At 40.7% G+C, this 21542-nt stretch overlaps 1 protein-coding gene and 1 long non-coding RNA gene across 4 annotated transcripts in view; one reads left to right on the top strand and one right to left on the bottom strand.

The window, feature by feature from the left end:
• LOC127571434 (SLAM family member 5-like) overlaps window positions 1-17314 on the top strand; it is a 41657-nt gene extending 24343 nt beyond the window's left edge. The window contains exons 1-8 of one of the 3 annotated variants that reach the window (XM_052017787.1): window positions 72-168; window positions 617-688; window positions 3468-3519; window positions 4521-4614; window positions 4706-5059; window positions 6973-7254; window positions 13163-13270; window positions 16108-17314. In XM_052017787.1, the coding sequence (XP_051873747.1) occupies window positions 4572-4614; window positions 4706-5059; window positions 6973-7254; window positions 13163-13270; window positions 16108-16199 (879 nt within the window). In that variant the 5' untranslated portion in view covers window positions 72-168; window positions 617-688; window positions 3468-3519; window positions 4521-4571 and the 3' untranslated portion in view covers window positions 16200-17314. Of the gene's footprint in view, window positions 1-71; window positions 169-616; window positions 689-3467; window positions 3520-4520; window positions 4615-4705; window positions 5060-6972; window positions 7255-13162; window positions 13271-16107 lie in introns of those variants that run through there. The other 2 variants (XM_052017786.1, XR_007956471.1) reach the window with 2 other exon arrangements.
• LOC127571438 (uncharacterized) lies at window positions 4660-6704 on the bottom strand. Its single transcript, XR_007956472.1, has 2 exons — window positions 6611-6704; window positions 4660-4795 (listed from the first exon to the last, which is right to left on the bottom strand). It is a non-coding gene; the product is annotated as an uncharacterized LOC127571438 (long non-coding RNA).
• Window positions 17315-21542: the final 4228 nt, after the last annotated feature.

The following is a 21542-nucleotide window of genomic DNA, read 5'->3' as shown; positions in this document are numbered from 1 at the left end:
AGTCCAGCTCTAAACTGCATTGACCAGTTCAATGTAGTGCAGAAATAAACTCGGTTAATAGAAGGTGGACATTTTGTTCACAGACGGAGATACTTTTTAAAACAAGGCTGATCCAGAGTGTTTGACACAGTGGTTACAAGGAGAAGAAGATTGCGATATAATTAAAAAGTAAGAGTTTTTTTTTGCAAAGGGGAAACTGAGGCTTTCCTGCAGAATGTGAGGCGCAATCGCCGCTTTTCTGGTAAAGTCTACTCTTAATCCTTCGACATAAAAGGTGGAATAAGCAAGTTTACCAAACACATTTTGGAACTAGAATTGCAGTTTTATTTCAAACCGAAACCACTTAGTTTGTCTTTTTGTTGCAAAACCTTTATTTAGCTGAACCTGGTGAAATGATATTCGTTTTTAAAACTGTTCACAATTTGCATTATACAGCTAACAGAAATATTCAGCATAGAAAGTGTTGTTAACGGCACTGAAACCATGTGGGTGAACAATAAGGAACCAATTGGTTCCGCGGTGTCAGTGAACAGATTGCAGGGACGCTGCCTTTATCTTTAACTACACATTGCCTGAATTTATACTATGATTCCTCTTATTGCATCTCTCTCCCCAGGGACTCGTCCTTCTTGGCGACACATGCGTGTTTTGAAAAGTGCTTGTTTGTCCTTATAAAGGGCATCGTCGGGTAAGTGGCCACTGACCCCAACGGGCAGAACAGGGTTCGCTGGAAAGCCCCTGTTTGCATATTCGTGAGCCTCCCCCGCCCCCCCCCCCCCCCCCCCCCCCCCGGCCGAGGGGGAACTGGGAGTCATTATTTGAAGTACTTTGGTTCCCGTTTCGAGAGTACTGACCGAAGTTGGAAACAGGACGGTAATATTTATCAATCTAAAATCGATTAAAGGCGAAGCTTCTCGGTGACCACTCTCCACTTCAAGGGCGCCACATGAACGCCAGCTACTGTTAAGTGTGATCTGCAATTTGGAACGGCCATTAGTACTGGTTAAATGTAAAGTGCATCTAGAAAGATCAACTGTGAACTTCCTTTCCTCCATGCTTGAACCCAGGTTCTCTCTGAAGAGAATTTAAGTAGGTCGGTAAAATTATCTCTAACTTTTCTTTAAATTTAATCCTTCAACAAAGAAAATAAATTCCGATGCACAACGAATTACTCAAATGTTCTCAGCCCTAATGTGCACGACTTTATAGAATCATGTTCTCGTTGGCATTGTCCATTCTTTAGTGGAATAATTTATTTTACAGGGCGAAGGTCTTACAACAACCGCCACTGTTTTGTTCCCCGTCGTCCACGGCTGTAATCTTTGCCCCATGTCTGGAAATATTACATTGGTATTGTTTATTTAAATTTATGCGAGACACACTTAACCTTGGAGAAATAATAGAAACGATAACCATTGATTTCTCCTGTTGTAAGTTATTGCTGGGATATTTGATTGTGTCACTCAAATTGTCGTAAAACTCAAGGATGAGTAGAAATAAATGACATAAGGGATGGGTTTCCATCCACTAGCCCCTCAAAAATATTTTTCTGGTTGGATTAAAAGTAGTTACAATAATTGCTGGGTGATCAGGAGCTGGATTACTATTACTGAATGTTGGACATCTTGGGCATGAAAATATCGGTGATTATATTCAGCATGCAATGGATCCACTTCACTGCGGCCATGAACTTGTCCCGTCAAATTACATCGACAAATCACCCGGAATATATGCTTGTGCTCCTGTAATAGGTAACTTAAATGTATCATTTATTTTGATTGTATCTCAGTTATTTTAAATATTTGATCAAATTAGTATCTGGATCACGGCATGCATATCTTCGCATTGATGTTACTGACCCTCTATATATGCAAAAACAAAAGGCGGATTCAGAAAAGTTTAATGTATACTCTAACTCTAAACTATCTCAGCTTGTATTTTTGTAGACAGCTCATTTGAGAAGTTGTACAGATTTGGAAGTTGATCTTTCCTGACTGAATGCATTCTGAGTGGATTAACAGGGTAAAAGCAGAACCTAGTCAGACTGCCGTCTGCTCTAAGTCACCAGCCTTCCCCCACACGGCAGTCCTCGCTGCAAGTTCCCCTTGGTCTCAACGCAGGCTTTCTTACTTCCTCTAATAACTTTCCATGGGTTAGACGGTGGCACAATTTTAATCAGATGATACAGGCAAAGAGTATCTTTCTCACCTGTGGTTTGGTGATTTCCTTCTCCGAGACTAGAATCAGCACACCTGAGGCTGATAAAGGGTAACAATCGGTTATTTAAAAAAAGAAAATGCTGGAAAACTCAACAGGTCACATAACATCACTGGAGCTATTTCTCTTTCCACAGTTGTTGCCTGACCTGCTAAGTTTTTCCAGCATTTTCTGTTTTTTTTTACAGATTTCCAGCATATGCAGTTCCTTTTATTGTAGCAACAGGTTACTTGCCCAATTCAAAAGTAAGCTGTCAAAAATACCTGAACTGGACCAGATTTTACAGTTGAAGTAACAGAAGCTAAAGAGACTCGCCATGCGCAGATGGTAAAGCGGGTAATTCAGGCGAGCGTCCGCTGCTGGTTACACACAGTTGTCCCTCTGTAAACGGTGTCAACATTCGGTGTCGTGGTCTCCATAGAACTGTTTTGAATGATATTAAGTTGCAGTATCTGCACAGCAGAGACGAAGAAAACTCACACTGAAAGTAGCGTCGCTCCAAGCCACTGTAGCCTTTTAAAAAGCGACAGTGAAGTTCCCCGGTGGCTATAATTAACTAACGGCGAGGACTCCAGTTCACCAATCGCTTTTGGTTTTAACGGTGGAGGAACTCAGCAGGTCAGGCAGCATTTGAGTCCAGATGAAGGGTCTCGACCCGAAACGTCGACTGTCCATTTCCCTCCATAGACGCTGCCTGACCCGCCGAGTTCCACCAGCGTTTTGTGGGTTGCTCCAGGTTCCAGCTTCTGCAGTCCCTTGTGTCTCTGATGTTGAGAAATATTAGTATCCTTTTCACTCTTTCACTGGCCGTGTGGTTCATAGGGATGGAAATAAAGTCTTTAGATTGCGAAAGGATGATGATGGATAAATGAGTGTGTTGATTACTTTGCATCAAGGGAGGCTGAGGGGAGACCTAACACAGATATATAGAATTTTGGAAGGACTAGATAAAGTAAATGGGAAGAGAAATTTTTCCTCTCGTGCACTTTGTACTTATAATCTATGAGTACAAAAGGTTCAGGGTTACCATGACTATTGTTTAACAATGATCGTTAAGAATACAAACACATATTTCTGCTATAGATTCTTTTAAAATACAACGTCTAATGATTTAGAATGCAATTCACAGTCAGAACCAAATCCTGAAATTTTAGGCAATAAAAACACACTCTTGAACTAATGCTGTAGTCCCTTGAAAGGAATTATTCTTACTGCTTGCATTATCACCAATGGCCTGTTTTATTTTGCAGCAGATGAATATGATTAAACCTGAAACTAAGGGCAAAGTTGCTGCTAGTAAGAGTGAGTGATGTTTCCTACCTAAAATAGATAACAGAGAGAATATTTTTGTAACATAGTGCTTTGAATGAAAAGTCATATTATTGAGCTCAAAAATACAGAGGAAACGATTAACTTTTTCCTTGTTAATAAACATGTCAGCATTCTGATATATGACTGAGCATTCTAGATGAAAGATACAGTGGAGTCACACTGTGGTAATCGCTCTTGGTAGCGTTTGAATGACACTGCTTGATCACAAAACTGTATAGTATTAGATATGCTACCTTGACACCTACTTGTGAAAATGAAATTGAGAGCACAGTCTGGCGTAGGATGTAGTTTACTACTACCATTTCTAGAAACTGTTTGAAAAAGAATTGTTTCAATGGGAATGAGAGGATCTGTGAAAGGGTTTCAGCAATTCGAAACCACAGAACACGTTTATTTTATATCCTTTCAACATTTAATTGTGTTCAGGGATCCTACCATCAAGCAGTATGATACTAATGTTTTAAATAGCCATTGGAGACCTGGCATCAGCTGTATTACTCAGGGGAAGATGGCGCCCATTATGTGGCAGAGTGGCACAGCAGGTAGTACTGTTGTCTCACAGTTCCAGCAACCCAGGATCAATACTGACTCCAGTATCGTCTGTACAGAATTTGTACATTTTCCCAGTGGTGGCATGGATTCCCCCAGCAGCTCCGGTTTCCTCTCACACCTCAAAGAAGTAATGGTTGTTAGGTTAATTGGTTGCTGTAGGTGGGTTATGGAAGAATCAGAGTGGAGTTGATGGACAGGTGAGAGTGAAAGTTTGCAGGGAATTTACCGGGGAATGGGTTCCTGCCAGATTAGGAACCATATCCTCTATTATATCGCGTGATTTAACTCATGCTGTTCAACAATTAAAACAGAAACGCTTTAACTACAATAGTCCAATTTTGATGAAATTTAGTCTCCCACGAAAGGGCAGAGCTGTTACTCAACCATATCATTCTGATCTCCAATTTAATTTCTTTTAGAATCTGCCATAGCAAACACGAAACAAAGACTGCGCAGTATAAATATAAAGAATGCATTACTTCCTCGTTATGAAAATGATGGCAGTGCTTTCAGGTAATACATTTTAGGAATTAGTAAGCTAACTCATGTTCAGAAATATTAACATTCATTAGTTTAATATAAGTGCACCTGTTTTCCATTCCAGCGCTCCATTTTCTTACACTCTGTGGCACGGAAATCTCAGCCCGACCCGGTACAGTCATTGATGCCGTCGCTGGACAAGAGGTTCAGTTCCCTGTGGACAATCAGTGTGAAGATCGATATGAAGTAACATTTCGGTTACTATCCTCGGTTGTTGCTGTCCTTGCCTCACGGGGAACGGACGGGTCTGAACGCCGACACCCAGTGTACGAGGACAGACTGTACTGGAGCGCGACTGATTCCCCGGTGCTGTCCAACGTGCGGGTTACTGACAGTAAAAGATACGGCATCCAACTCAGCTGCTACGACCCAAACGCAACAGATCCAAATGAAGAAATCTTCGATTTGCGTGTGTTTGGTAAGTAACCGATGGGGAAGGTGGCGCCGCTGAGAAGATTGCTGGAAAACCAGGATCTGTGGAGGATCGGGAGAAGCCTGGTGCGGTGGAGGGTTGGGGGTGGGGGTGGTGGTGCGGTGGGAGCTGGGGGCGGGATGATCGTGGAGGTGAGGCTGGGACATCGTGCGGGGCAGTGTTTGCTGGAACCGAGGGAAGATCTGACCGGAGGTCTGGGGGAGAGGTGGGGGCGGTGTCCCGTCCTGAGGCGGAGGGTAGGGCTTGGTTTTCCTGGAGCCGGGGGACGGCCTCGTCCCAGGGGAGAGCGAGCGGCCGGAGGATTAGGGACCAGAGGTGAAGCGGGGAGAGAAACGGTGAGGGGAGAGCCGGTAGAAGGCGAGATTGGAGAGGGAAGTGAAGAGAGAGGAGTGAAGGGGGGGGGAGGGGTGATCCAGATAGGAGGGCCAGGGAGGAGGCATTGAGGGGAGGAGTGAGGGGGTCAGAGGGAGGGAGATATGGAGGACGATGGAGAGGACAGACCTCTTCGACAGTTCCTCTGGGTGTAAAGGTTTGGGTGGTCACTGCACACTGGCTAACGCAGGGACTTAAGAGTTTTGGTCCAACGACCAGGAGGTCACATACGATTGGAGACCAGGTTCCGCTGCATGGACTGAGACATGCACACACGGACACATAGAGACGCCAACTGTCTCTCCCACAGACACACAATCTTTAGCCCTTACCTTCTTCCTCAGCTTCCCTTTCAAACACCCCTCACTGCTTATTCTTTCAACCTAACCCCCTCCCTTAGTCTCTCCTCCTTAACCCCCACACTCCCCCACTGATTCCTGTCCCCGACCCCCACCTTCCCTCCTTTCGTCCCCTCCCCTTAATCTTGCACACTCCTTGAACCTCCCATTCAAAACCTTTTCTTCCTTCAGTTCCCCCTCCCTAACCTGCCTCCACTTAATCCCACCACTGTGACCCGTTCTACACTCCCACTTCCCCAATCCCTTCTCGCTCTGTCTCTCTCTCTCTCTCTCAATAATTACTTCTCATCTCTTTCTCTTCCACTCTCTCGCCATTGCTGTCAGCAAACCATCCCCACTCTCCCACCTTGCCCCGCCCCAGTCTCTGCCACTCCACCCCCCCCCCCCCAACGCTGAGCACCACCTGCTGCTCATTCTCCGTGGGATATGGTCACCCCCAACCACAGAGGCCATATTGATTCTGTCCATTCTATTGCGACAGTCAATTTGTCGCCATCTGTGGCATCCATCAGTAAGTGCAGGTGACAAACAGGCAGATCAACGTTCAGAATGGAGGGTGACAGCGAGGAAAGAATGTAAGAGCATGAGAAATCGAAGAATGCTGTCCATACAACCATCAAATTCATTGCTGATCATTTACATCAAGTCCACTTTCTCGCCGTAAATTTTATGATTACAGTCATCCACTCATGAATGAGTTTCCACATTTGTAAAAACCAGTTTGTTAGCAACTAAAGGGCTTTTCAGTACTAATCATGAGTTAATCTAGCAATAAACATTCAGCTACTGGTCGATTAAAGCTTACCATTGCCACTGGTTTTTAGAATGAGGAATATCGGATAAATATCTGTAGTTCAAGTCAAACAATGATTCTGTGTTGATTGTACCCACAATGTCTGCAACATTGTTCCCAGAAGTGGAGCAGATTTCACTGTGTGTAACTTCCTGATTTCTACATTTAACCCTACCTATTGGATGTCAGAAGTTGCTGTCAGTTTAATGGAGAAATGCTGGTGAGCACGGGTAGTTGATGTTACTGTAACCACAGAGTTTTCTGCACATTTCCTGATCCTAGTAATTTATTTTCAACCAATTAATAAAATGCTAAAATTCAGCAATCAATATTAAATCTCATCATTCTTCTTCTAACTATTTTCTCTATTTCAGAACCAGTTTCAAAGCCCGTGATAAAAAAAACTGGGAATTGTTCATCTCCAAATATTACTCTGAGCTGCTCTGCCTCCAGTGGAACAAATGTCACAATCTGTTGGGAAATTCTATCCCTGTCTGGAGACAGCAGAACCTTTGATGGGCCAGAACTGGTGATAAACCATGTGAATGAATGGCAACAATACACACTCAGATGCACAGCAAAGAACAGAGTCAGTAATGCAAGTAGTGAACAAAATAAAACAGACCGATGCAATAGAAATAATTTTCCACGTACAGGTAAGTATAAGTATAAAATTTGTTCATGCTGCAGCATTTGATTCTTCCATTGCATTCCCAACTCTCCTACCTCCAGATATGTGAATATATTCGAAGCTCACACCAAGTCCTGTTCACACATCACACTTGGCCTTGATGACCAAATTTGGCTCCATTACTTATAAGGCCCCAGCTTTTAAAATTCTTCCTACTTTTCAGATTGACCCTTAACCCTCCATGTCTCTGCAGCATTCTCCAACACTACAATCCACCAAGATGTCTGCATCAGTCTTTTTCTGCTGTTCTGAGAAACCCAAGTAAAATTTCTCCTCCATCAGCACAGTACTTTCAGGTGCTATCACAGAGCAGCGTACTGGAAATGATTCTGCAGGTAAGTATAAAATCTGTTCATACTGCAGCATTTGACTCTTTCATTGCATTCCTGACTGGCATCCCTCCAGAAATGTGAATACATTCAAAACTCACATCAAATCCTGTTCACATTTCACACCTGGGCTTGCTAACCTATTTTGGTTCCCTTACTATAAAACCATAAGACCATAAGATATAGGAGCAAAATTAGGCCATTTGGCTCTGTTTCACCATTTAATAATGGCTGATTTTTTTTCAACCATTCTCCAGCCTTCTCCCTGTAACCCTTAACCCTTTTACCAATCAAGAACCCATCTATTTCTGCCTTAAATACACCCAATGATTTGGCCTCCACCACCCACTGTGGCAACAAATTCCACAGATTCACCACACTCTGGCTGAAGAAATTCCTCTTCATCTTGGTTCTAAAGGAACAGCCCTTTATTCAGAGGCTGTGCCCTCAGATCCCTGACTCTCCTACTAATTGAAACATCCTCTCCACGTCCACTCTATCCAGGCCTTTCAGTATTCAGTAGGTTTCAGTGAGATCCCCCTCATCCTTCTGAACTCCATCAAGTGCAGGCCCAGACAAGGTCCTGCCTTATAATATCTACCTTGTTTTTCAGATTGTCCCATGCCCTCAATCATCCAAATCTCTGCAGTATCTTTCAACATTACAATCCACCGAGACAGGTGCATTGGTCTATTTCTTCATTTTTGAGCAACCCACATTAATTATTCTTCCATCGGTACAGGGGTTTCAGCTGTCTAAGCACTGAGGTCCAGAATTTCTTTTCCAAATCTCTTTTTCTAATATTGGACACTGATAAGGCCATGTCTACAATATAGTGGATGGAACTGCTCTCCCACTAAGAAAGGATGCAATAGGGGAATCGCGGCAAAAGTTTGCCAGGTTGATTCCTGAAATGGGGAAGTTATTCCACAAGGAGAGGTTAAGCAGATTGGGCTGTTGAGTTAAGAAGAATGAGAGATGATCTCATTGAAACATCCAAATTCGAACAGGGCATGACAGGGTAATTCAGGGGCTGACCATGTGAGCTTCTTCTAGGTGATCCAGTTTTCTTCCATATACCAAAGATGTGCAGGTTGGTAGGTTAATTGGCTATGGTAATTTCCACCAATCTGTCAGCGAATGGTGGAAATCTGCGGACTGGGGAGGTGAGGATGAGAATGTGGAGAGAATAAAATGGGACTTGTGCAAAGGAGGGCTTGATTGTTGTGCAGACTCGGTGGTTTGAAGAGCCCGTTTCCATGCTGTTCAATTCCAAGACACAGGCAGGCACATTAGTGTAGGGCAGGCATGGTAGTGTAGCAGTTAGCGTAATGGTATTACAGCGCCAACGACCCGGGTTCAATTCTGGCCACTGTAAGGAGTTTGTACGTTCTCCCCGTGTCTGCGTGGGTTTCCTCTGGGTGCTCTAGTTTCCTCCCACATTCCAAAGATGTATGGGTTAGGAAGTTGTGGGCATGCTATGTTGGCACTGGAGGTGTGGCAACACTTGCGGGCTGCCCCCAGAACACTCTACGCAAAAAATGCATTTCACTGTGCGTTTTGATGTACATCTGACTAATAAAGAATAAAGATATCTTGACTTACATGTCCTGTCACCCTCCTTCCAGTATTCCATTCTCGCACTTTTTCTCTCTCCATTGTATCTGTTTTGATGATGAAAACACTTTCCACATTAGTACTTCAAAGATGTCTTCCTTCTTCCTCTAACATGGTTTCCCCTCCATAAGAATCAACCAGGCTCTCAATTGCATTGGCTCCTTCCCTGCTTTCACCCACTCTCTTCCCACACAGATCAAGTATTTGTTCTCACTTTGCATCCCCAAGCCTTCTACATTCAATAGGTCATCATCTATTATTTCCACGATCTTCAATATGATGAAGATGTTGAACCAGACACTAGGCACATCTTCCCCTCCCAAAATGAAGGCTTCCCCAATATGCTCTGGTTCATTCTTACATTTTTACCAGTACCCACCGCCAAGCAACATCAGGAAGAGCAACCCCTGTCCTCTAACCTCTTCCCTTTCAGTATCCAGGGACCCAAACACTGCAACTGAAACAGTAATTCAGTTTTCTCTTCAGTGCTCACCGTACTGTTCTCGTCTGAAATGGAAAAGCTAAACATGGATTAGGTGACTCCTTTTCCAAATACATTCATTCAATCTACAAGGTGACCCTGTCGCTTTAATTTTCCATCCCACTCAGACCTCTGTTTATAGCCTCTTACACAGTTCCAACAAAGCCTAGTGTAAGATTAAGGAACAGTAATTCATTTTCCATCTTGATACATTCCAGCCCACAGCACTTAACATTGACTACAACAAATTCAGGTAACCAGCCCTACCAGTCTTTACAAGACAAAGCCAATTCTGAAGAAAAATCATCGACCTGAAAATTGACTCTGTTCATTCTTCACAGGTGCTGCTTGACCTGCTGAGTACTTCCACCATTCTCTGTTTTATTTCAGATTTCCAGCATCTGCAGTGCTTTCCTTCTGTTCCCCCCCCCACCCCCACCCCACTTTTCTCTTTCTTCCTGTTTTTTTCATTCATCTCCTTCTACTTGCACCTCTCCATACAACCATGTGGGACGAACAGGACGTCAGAGGGTAGAGAAGCACCACCACCATTTATGCCTTTTAGTCCCCCTTGGTCTCCAGCTTCTCACAGCCATTCTTATTCTTCTTTACACCCCTTTATTTCATTGTAACATGAATGACTTTAAGATTACTCCATTTTGAAGAAAGATCATCAGCCTAAAACATTGACTGTTTCTTTCTCCACAGATGCTGACTGACCTGCGGAGTATTTCTAGCATTTTCTGTTTTCATTTCTATTTGTTTTAATTTCTTGCTGATAAGCCAGGATACTGTCCAGCTATATGTGTCATACACTCATGTGACAACTATAATGATCTTTGACTCATTTGCCATTAATTTCTGTGGAGCTTCTCCCAATTGTTATAACTTTTGATTTTCAGTAAAGCTATTTTACATGTGAAATAACTCTAGAGTGATAACAACTTTCAATGTGACGAGAATTTGGATCATTTTGGTGCCACATTTTTATGCCCCACTTGACCCATTTTCTATGAAACATAAACTCAAGACCTCAAGCAAGATTCATGGAGACTATGCTTTTTACTCCAGGCTTCACTGCAATCCCTCAATGTCTCAGCCTTTCACAAGCACATCTGATTCTACTTCTGGGGTGTTCGGCAGCATTTGTGTAGCACCCATTATTTCCTGGCTCTTTCTGTAGAAGGCAGCTTTCAAAGTGCCTGTGAAGGTTGATTTTGAATGACAGAGGAGAATCTCTACCATTGAGATGGCACTGGGAAGCCAACATAGTTGAGGTCCCCCTTATGTAATTGATTTATCTACCCCTCCTTCAGACTCCCATTCTCTCTCCAAGGGTACCAACACCAAACCACAAAACTCACATCTATGCACCAAATATTCTCCATTTCTGATAACCTCTACCAATGTCCAACACCCACAACCACCAAACCAACATTGCCCCTTTAACTCCCTCTGACTACCTCTCCCCATTTGGTGATCCTAGTCCTCTGGCTCTTTGACCTCCATCCTTCTTCATTAAAAAGAGCACCACAATCCTCCATCCAACATGCACACTGATCTCCAGTAGCCAACTCTGGCGTAGCCCATCTGCTCAAGACTCAGATCCATAATCCTAACCATAACCACAACCTCTAACTTCAGGCCACATTCTGCCATAATTCCCACACCTGGCCTCAAACTTACTTTGCTTTCTTTGTGCATTCTGAACTGTTAATACTCTTTTCCAGGCACTGATCAATCTGGGCAATGATCTTTAACAGTGGAAGTTAATTGTATTGTATGAAAAACATGATTATGTATCAGTTTTAAAACTCTTATTACTGTGTTAAATGATTTTGGGTTCAGACTATGTTCTAATAAGTTGAACAGATTGGACAAAGGCACCAGGAAATGATGTTTTGTGCCAAATGAGCAGGAATTCCCTCTCATGCATGACAGGAAACTTGGGAATCCCACAATAATACAGAAATCTCAAATTTGTTGATCATTCTTCACGTGTTTTGCCACATTGTTCAATATCGAGGCATGTTCTGGTTTAGTGTTTGCATGGATTTTTTTTGGCAATAATATCCAGTTAGATGTGCTGCCTTTGTTGAGATGTTACATTTCAGATGTATTAATGATCACTTGGCACAATTTGACAAAGAGCAGGGGGTTCACCCAGTATACTGGTGAACATTTATCCCCTCAAAACATCATCACAATACAGATTGTTAAGTATTGTTATATGTATGACATTATTTTGCAGAAATTTCTTGTAGCATTTGCATGCACTGATAATGTAATACATGATTAGTTGTTTGTGAATCTTTTTGAGACACTGGGTAATAGGACAGAAGTGCATAGGCAAGGTCTTTCTCATTAAGTTATTTGGCTGCCTTGACAACCTTTTGTTTGCCTAATGTGTATTTTGTATCTTGGAAGCAATTTTGATGCATGTTATTTGTTCACAGCGATAGGATATGGTTTTTAATCTGGCAGGACCTATTAAGCACCAGCTTCCATTGAGTAATACAGCTGATGCCAGTCTCCAATGGCTATTTAAAACAATAGTATCCCAATGTTTGGTGGCAGGGTTTCCAAAAAGCTTTATGTAGGATAGAAGTTCAAAGCTATAAGTTAAAGTTGTTCTGTGATCCTGAGCTTCTGAAACTCATTCCTGTTGACAAAATTCTATCTTAAACAACCTGTACAACTGCTAACAGAGAAACTGCAGTCCAAGCCAAACTGAATTGTATATTTCATTTCAGAAGGAGATGCTATTCTAGGACATTTAATACAATGTATATAGTTTTATAACTAAAGATTGCATTCACTTGAACACTTGAACCAAGAGAAACTGCAAAGAGTGATTTCACTGTACACATTACTAAGTCTTGCACCTAGGAAGTTCAATCACATTTTAGAATCCAGAATTGTTTCTAAAAAAACACTTAACCCTTTCCTCCATATTTTCTTAGATAAAAAATGTGGTCTTTTTGACTTGAAAGATTCCAGAAATTTTCCCAACAATTAGTTTTTCATTCTAAGAATATTCTAATTTAGATCAGATCCATATCTGAGCAGTGAAAATAGAGATGGACCAGGTTAAAATGAAATACCAGTTTGGCAGTGTAATGGGAGGTCAGGTATAATTATTTAAAAGCAACATGTAGGCTTCAATTTGTAGGCGTTGTAATGAAGGCCCCTACTCTGGATATTTCTTGCCCTCTGTGAAATTGATATTAATTTGTTCTTTCTACTTATGTCTGTTCACTAGGGAAATAAATGTAACAACAAAACTCAAATGTTTCAGAATTATTCTGCCTCTATCTAGCCACACATACACACGTACACACAAACATATAAGAATAATTATTTTTGTTGTTGCATTTTCGTTGTTGTGCTTCTATTTTCTCATTTTAATACATTACAAAAATTATTCTCTCTGTGATCTATTCTAGGTCAGAAACTACTCTGGTTCTCAACTGCACCAATATTACTTTTAACTTTGATATTAATCATATTCATCTGCTACAAGGTAAAGCAGGGTGCCACTAATAAAGGACGTAGTAAGTATAATTATTTTAGATAAAACTGAAGTTCAACAATGTGTATTTTATTGCCTTTTCTTGTAAGATTTCAGGATTTAGTCCTGGCTGTGAATTAGATTCTAAATCATAGAACATAGAACAGTAGAGCACAGGAACAGGTCCTTCGGGCCATGATGTTGTGCCAAACTAATTAAACTAGTAATGAAACACCTAACTAAGTTAATCCCTTCTACCTACACAATGCCCATATCCCTCTGCACATTCATGTGCCTAAAAACCTTTTAAACACCTCTATCGTATCTGCCTCTATCACGTAGTTATATTTTTAAAAAAAAATCCAACAGCACAATTAATTGTTTGTGTTCTTAACAATAATTTAAAAAATAGACATGATACTCCCAGACACTTTATACTCATAAATTATAAACATAAAACACATGACTGTAGAAAACTAATGGATCCAAATGACAGATGCCAAAATTAATGCGTCTCAATTGTGCACTCCCATATCATCAAATTATTTCTCCCAGAAATGTTCCCACTCTCCTTCCTGGTCAGTTTGCTTCTCATATTCACCATTTTCTGATTAAAGCAGAAGGTTTAGTCAAGAAACGTAGGAACATAGGAGACTATTCAGTCTTTCAAAACTGTTCTGTCATTTCATTAGATCATGGTCGATCTGTAATTCAACTCTATTTGTTGCCCTTAGCTCCATATCCCTTGATATCCTTAAATAATAATACTGTATTAGTCTTAAAAATATCAATCACTCCTACTTAGTATTTTAGAGAGGATTTTATTCTATTGTGTATGAGAAGGTTCCTTGAATTCTCTACTAAATGGTCTAGCTACAATTTTAAGGTTATGCCCCCTTGTCCTTAATTTCAATATCAGATTAAATTGTTTCTATGTATTTGTCTGATCATTTTAACATTAAAACAGCTTGAACAGTTCATACTTCAATTTTTTATACCCAGGAAATGCAAACCATTTTACATAGAGTTACACAGAATGTGAGGCATAGGAAGTGGACACTTGCCCTATCTGGAATACGCTGGAGCCTATGCCAGAAATCAGACACCTCATGCAGCTCCTCAAACATATGTCAGCACAATCATCCTTGCTCATTTGTTTAAAGCTTCCCCTTAATTGTGTCCCTGCTATTCAACTCAGTTCCACCTTCCTGCACTGAATTCCACTTTCTAATCATGGTGAGAACTTTCTGCTAATGTTCCCATGAATTTACCAGCAATGATCGTTAATGTCAGGCCCTAATTTTGATTTCCTCCTCACATGGCAACATTGCCTCCATTTGTCCAATTAAATCTGTCCATAAACTACAGGTCACACCTTAACCCTTTCTTGACCGAAGAAAGGAGCTCAGTCTTTTTATTTCCAGATGAATAGTACCCCACCGATTTCTCTATTGTTAAACTATTGTCAAACTTCTGAATATCTCGCTAGCTTCTTCAATTCCTTTACATCCTGTTTTGATTAATACAGATACAGGAATTCACACTTTTCACTCTGATTTTACCCTTTTGGAGAAGCTGCAACAGAGGATCACATGTATGCTAAGCAGTGAATTTAACATGCAGTAGAGAGTATTAAACAATCCCACAATCAACAGATGAGATGAACTCAAAAAACTTGCCATGTATATCTCCTTTTAACTTTCACCCTCTCACCTTTCACCTATGTCCTTTGGTATTTGACATTTCCACTATCAGAGAAAGACTTTACCTACCCTATCTATGCTTTTCCTAACTTTATATACTTCCATCAGGTTGCCGTTTAGCCTCCAAAACTCCAGAGAAAACAATCCAAGTTTCTCCTACCTCTTCTTATAGTTAATACACTCCAATACAGGCAACATCCTAATGAAGCTCTTCTGTACCCTCTCCAAAGCCTTCTCATCCTTCCTATAATGTGGTGACCAGAACTGCACACAATAGGAAGGATAATCTTCCATCTTAAAATGCAATCTTCAATTCTATTTGCAATTCCTTGGCAAATAAAGCAGTCCATGCCTGCATGCCACAAGACCAAGACAATATTCAAGACACGATCTGATATGGGGCAAGTAACATGTATGCCACACAAGTGATGATCTTCAGCAAGAGAATGTCTTAACAGTACCCTCGACATTTATTGTTATTACCATCACCAAGTGTCCAACCAGCACCATGATAGAGATCACCATTGATCAGAAACTCAGTTGAATGAACACATAAATATTGTGGCAACAACAGCAGGTCAGAGACTGGATGTCCTTTGGGAAATGACCTACCTCCTCGCACTGTAAAAAGTTTCCGCCATCTAAGCCAGGATAATGTTGCTGCAATTAGGTCAGGCAGCTCTTTTTCAGCTGGGCTGATAGGTTGAATGGCCTCCTGCATTATAAATGTTCTATAATTTATTCCTCTATCTTTTTTCTGGCTATTTATCAATACATGAGTTGATATCTTTACATTTTATGAGCGTGCCACACAATGTACCCACAGGATAGGTAGCCATGGGATAGGCTGCTAAGTTTATTGGTTTATTAATGGTGAGAGGTAAAATAATAGGAGATAAAAGAATATGGAATGTACCGGTATCAGATTCTAGGCAAGAGAGACTATTTTGCTTGAATCTGTATGCCGGAGAAGTTGAAAAAACAGCAAAGATGTGTTCCTGGGGAAACCAGATAAACAGACAAGGGATAAAAGAACAGCAGGTACTGTTGATATAGGAGAAATACTCTGGGTAATATTAGTTGTTTACTCACACTTAATTAGTCCAATTAATCTTGAATTGTTGACACGTTTTCAAAAAGAAGCACAAGAATGTTACTATTCTCTTGTACTTTTCAGACAGAGCAAGACAAAGACCTGAAGAGAAAATCTTTTGCCTTCCAGATGAACTTATTGAGCCCACCTATGTTACCACACTTGACTCACACTGAACGCTGCCAATTATCTGCAAAGTGGCACTTGCAGTGTTTGCCTCCATATGAAGAAAAGCTTTTGGAGCAAGTAACTAAAAACTGGAAGAAAGTGATTGAACCTCACCAATGGCAGAATGAGGATCAGTTTTATGGGGTCTTCGTTCAACACTGTCAGAGAATGAATTCCAAGGCAATGTAATTACAATTACACATTTCATAGTGTCTATCATTGTCCAACTAAACTGAAATTAATTGCCAAACTCAGCATTCCAAACATGCCTGCTCCCAGGAGGCAGGTGTGGATGTTTATGAGAAGCCTGGCAATTTATATCTCTGAGAATCTGCAGATACTATCGCCAATTGTGTCACTTTGTTTCTCCAGCAGGGATCAGCACATTCATGCACATTTGTACAAAAGGAATCAATAATCTTCTGTGTTGAACAATTGCACATCAAGAATACGATTCAGTTCTATTGGGATACAGGACATTATGCTTTCATACTTCCAGATAAAATTCATGGGCTAGATTTGTAACTTACTGCTCAGGCAGAAAATTGGGATTGAGGATAGCCAATTTCAATAAAAATTGGCTAGCTTTCCACCTCCACACTGCCAGTTTTGCAGGCAGGCAACATATTGAAAATAGACTCCATGATATCAAACACTGTAAGCGGCAACCAGGGCATATTGGAGATAGTGTGATCAACTATCCAGTAGCTTTCACTGTTAAGTTCACGAACATCAAGTGGTCAATTGGTTCCTGAGGTCACTTGGAATATCATCCTCTTCACAGAAGCGGACAATGTTTGTGGATTTATGATTGAAATTACTCAACAACATGCTTTAGCACTTTAGCAGGGATATCATCTGCTTCCAAGGCCTTGTTGTATTTTAGCTGGAATATGCCCTTTTCAACTTCTTGTTGGTCAGGAACGAGAACAAGGCAGGACTAAATAGGTTGCTATACTCACCCATTTATTAATTATTAAAGACAAAAGAAAAAATATTTGGTCCATTTGGGTATTTGTAAATTTTAACCAACATGATGAATCATAGTTACCGTCAAATAACATCTCTGGCACAGAAAATGTAATTTTAAAACTATGGTCCCTTTCCCTCAAAATTTAAATAGTGTCAGAGATTTTGTTAATTCATTTTCTTAAATCTTTTTTTCTTCTATTCTCTTAATAAAATCTTCCTCTTCATTTTGATTTTTGTACCTGATTTGACATTAAATTAAATCATATTTAACAAGAATAATAAGATAGTTTTTTGTAATCTGGAGTACCTGGGGAAAACCCACAAAGTCACAATGAGAACATGCAAACTCCACACAGAGTTCAGGATCAAACGCAGCTCATCAGAGCGAGGAGGCAGCAGCACTGCAGGTTGTATCACTATGACTCCCCTGATGTAATTTACCCATCATATTTCATGCATGTGTTAATATTATCAAGATGTCCACTATCCATTATTTATTCCATAACAGAAATTAGATCAACATGTCGCAATTTATGACCGTTGTTATTAACTCACACTTCAACAAGGAGTACACGACATGAACACTGCATGATTTAAATTACTCTCTCCAGGATATCAATATTAATTATTAACGATAAAAATTCATAACCGTTGGAACAGATCGAGTTTCTGTGAAGTGATAACTATAGATCACAGATCTCTTGATTTGTTTGCCCAGTGGCTTCACAGGTGGCAGATGATTGAGACCAGGCACATCTGCAGGACACATTCAGCTCACTGCTGGGGTCAGGCTATATGGTCTTTCCAGGCAACCCCTGAATCATTATCACCCTGCCCGCACACAACCACCCCCCCTCACCTTCCTAACCCAATCCCAACCCAATTATTGTCTCAGACTGCATGGAGTGATGACTTCAATAGCGCTGACCCATTTCCCATGGGTTAGTGAGAGAATGCTATTGATATTACCTGATGAACAAGGGTCTGTGATGGTGAAAGGCACAGCTTGGGTTTTAATGTCTCTTAAAGGCAACGAATGCAAAAACAATTTCTTAAAGCAAGGATGTCTCAATTTCACAATGTTTTGGGTGACTTCTGATTTGGGTGTTTGAGCGATACAGAGTGCCCATTTAATGCACAAATAAAGTGTGAACTCTAATTTCTAGGATCTACGGTGAAGTTATATTTTAAATCTTTTGGCAGTTTTCCAGTGTACATGCACACTAATGTGGCGCCTGCACTCAGAAATCATGACAAAACAGGCACAAGTATTTACAGACTTGGTAGTCCTTTTTTCATACCATTCAATCTAGGTATCATTTTGAAGTTGATTGAAAGTAATCTCCGTCTATACAATAGTAACCTGTGAACACCAGATGGATTTAGAATGAGAAGAATCTTCCTCTCTAACCTCTGAAGAAATACCCATCTCATGGACTGTGGTTAGTCGAATGTTTGATAGACATTGATTTCCAGAGCTTGGATGAAAACATCCCACACCAAAGCTATTTAATTAAATCCAAAGCTGAGCTGTTGATGGTTGTGATGGGATGAGAAAAGGAATCAGCTAAGAAAAGGAAATGAAACTATCTGGACTGAGAGGAACAATGCCTGAGTGAAACAAGGTGGGGAGGACTGTGTGAGATACCTCAGAGCTTTGGTTAACTAACATGAATGACCGGGATAATAAAAAAAAACACAAGATAAAATGAACAAACCTGTAACATTTTCCAAATTAGAAGGGCAACTGAGACCACAGAAAGCAGCTAAGAAATTCTAGAATCAAATATATGTGGACAAAACAACACTACCCAGAAAATAATTATCCCTGCATTGCCATGTCTCTGTTTGTGAGACCTCACTTTGTGCAAGTTGACTGCTCATTTTCCTATGTTACCACAATGATTCAAATTCAAAAAAACTTCATTGACTGTGATGCACATCCTGACAAGTGCAGCATAATTGCAAGTTCTTTTTATTAAAATTATTCAAGAAACAATTGTATGCCACACTGATGAGAGGGGGAACTAACATTTGGGCTTGGAGGAGCAAAAGCCATGGCCCAAGATTATTCCTGGCACATTTGTGCATGTATGACATGGTAGCAATGGAGACTGGTAGACACATACAGTGACAACAAACAATGGAGAAGGTTTAGTTATTTAAAATTCAATTATGGGCTAGGGGTGTCACTTGCAAGGCCAGCATTTATTTCCATTGCTAACTACCTTTGACAAGTTGGGTGTGAACCTCGTTCTTGACCCGCTGAAGTCCATGTGGTGAATGCATTCCCGTAGAGTTGCTTGTAAATGATAAAGGAACATTGATGTTTCCAGGTCTGGATCATATGTGTCTTGGAGGGGAACCCATGGTTGGTGGTGTTCCTGCTGCCTTTGAACTTCTCGGTTGGAGAGGTTACAGGTTTGGGAGGTGCAGTTATAGACTGGCTTAAGCAAGTAATTGCACTGCACTTTATAGATGGTGCTGACTGTGGGCATACTGTGCGATAGATAATCAGTGGCCCTTTAGATGGCCTAGAGCCTTGAGGCCATAGTTTGGGTATCCCTGCTTTAGAGAAGGAATTCTATATAAAAAAGTTTTCTGTCATTACTTGCTTAAAGAGGCAGAGTGCACAGGACATTGGAAATGCATTGGGCCACAACAACAGTGCTGAAGATATACTCCAGAACCAATTAGACCTCTGGATAATCTGGTCCAGTGTAGTAGAAAAATTAACAACCACCTGACAATGTGAAAAGTTGTTCTAGAATGCCCTGTCAAAAAAAACAGGATAAATCCAATTAGCTTGTACTCAAATATCTCAGAAGCAATCAAACAGGCCATCAATTGTGTGGTGACCTGGAGGTCATTTTCACCATTGCTGAGTTTAGCTTCTGTCAGGATGTTGGATCTAGTCTTCACTTCAGTCTTGGTTCAAAAATGAATTACAGAGGTTAGACTGGAATGACTGCCCTGGGCATCAAGGTAAAAACTGAAGGTCACAGTTGGTTTCAGCATCTCAGGCATGATATATTTTGAAGTCATAATAAATGTTACATGAAAAAAGAAAAATCAGCAGCTTTTGGTCACCAGTGACATTACAGTCCCAGAGGCTGTTTTACATTGTTGAGCCTAAATTCAAGGTACTTTTATCCTCCTCTATTGACTCCTTATCCACTATAACTCAAAAGCATGAACAGGTAATCTGCCTCCAGGCATGAGCCAACATATCTCTGTAAATGAAGACGAGGTTATGGGGTCAAGCTGAGCTGCTTTTTGACCATTTCTCTGTATATAGGGGCATCAGTTCCAGTTTACAGGTTTTTGGCAAGAGAGATTTTAGGGACTCCCTCTCCCAAGAGCGAAATTATCTATCACTCCTACTCCACAATTCACCCAGGGCCTAGCAATATTACTTGACTGGTGACATTCTATGTTTTCTATTTTAAACAGAAATAGCTTACGTCTAATAATAGGAGTATGAATTCCATTAAAAACCCATGCATTAACACCAGGTTTGCATATATTCAAACAAATAGGAATATGAGGGGACTCAGATTGGCCTATATTTGAAAATTATTTATAGTTTTGTGTAAAAAACATATTTCCCTGTCTTTATTAAAAGAATGGAAAGCAAAAGGTCCTCTATATACAATCTCCATAAAAGGAATTGGTGTGCCTATTAATGTAACACCTTTACAACAGCTGAATGGAAAATGTGTAGGATGATAACATTCCTCTACTGTCATACAACAGGAAGTGGTCGGAAATACAGAATATGCCTCTTAACTAAAATGCTGGGCCTTGGTTTTCTGTTGCCTAGTGCAGAGCGAATTGGTCTTATTCTCACGTGTACATCAAAACAGCCCACACAACAGTTAAAGTTTCTTGAATAACCAACAGATGAACTGAAGAAATGAACAACGCCCACACAGGTGAAGGAAGTTCTAGCCACACAGAAACAGCAAAGTGGGCGAGATGGCATTCTATGGTGTGAATAGTTTTCACATGGAATTTGAAAACAATCGGATAATTAAATCAATTGCATGATCGAATTGAACATTACTAATTAGCTGACATTCCAAGCAGCTTGAAGCAATATCGATGGGAGGGTCAGGATGATTGGAGCATGGAAGTTGAAGCAACAATTAGTTAGCTCTTCCTTGGGAAAAAAAAGTTCTGCTGTCCCAGGACTTTTTCTCCCAAACTGAAGCAAAATCACATTTCAATTAAATGTGTGCAGGAATCTGCTGGATTTCTTTACAGGATATGGCCCCAAGATGAATCCCTTACTCCAAGGGTGGGCTAAACCTCACAATGCTATGGCAATACCTTTGAGTTAGAGCATTTCTAAGTCAATTATTTACATCACATTTAGA

Source organism: Pristis pectinata, chromosome 6 (genome assembly GCF_009764475.1).
Source record: "Pristis pectinata isolate sPriPec2 chromosome 6, sPriPec2.1.pri, whole genome shotgun sequence".
Lineage (NCBI taxonomy): Eukaryota > Metazoa > Chordata > Chondrichthyes > Rhinopristiformes > Pristidae > Pristis > Pristis pectinata.
This window is presented reverse-complemented; position numbering and strand designations above follow the sequence as displayed.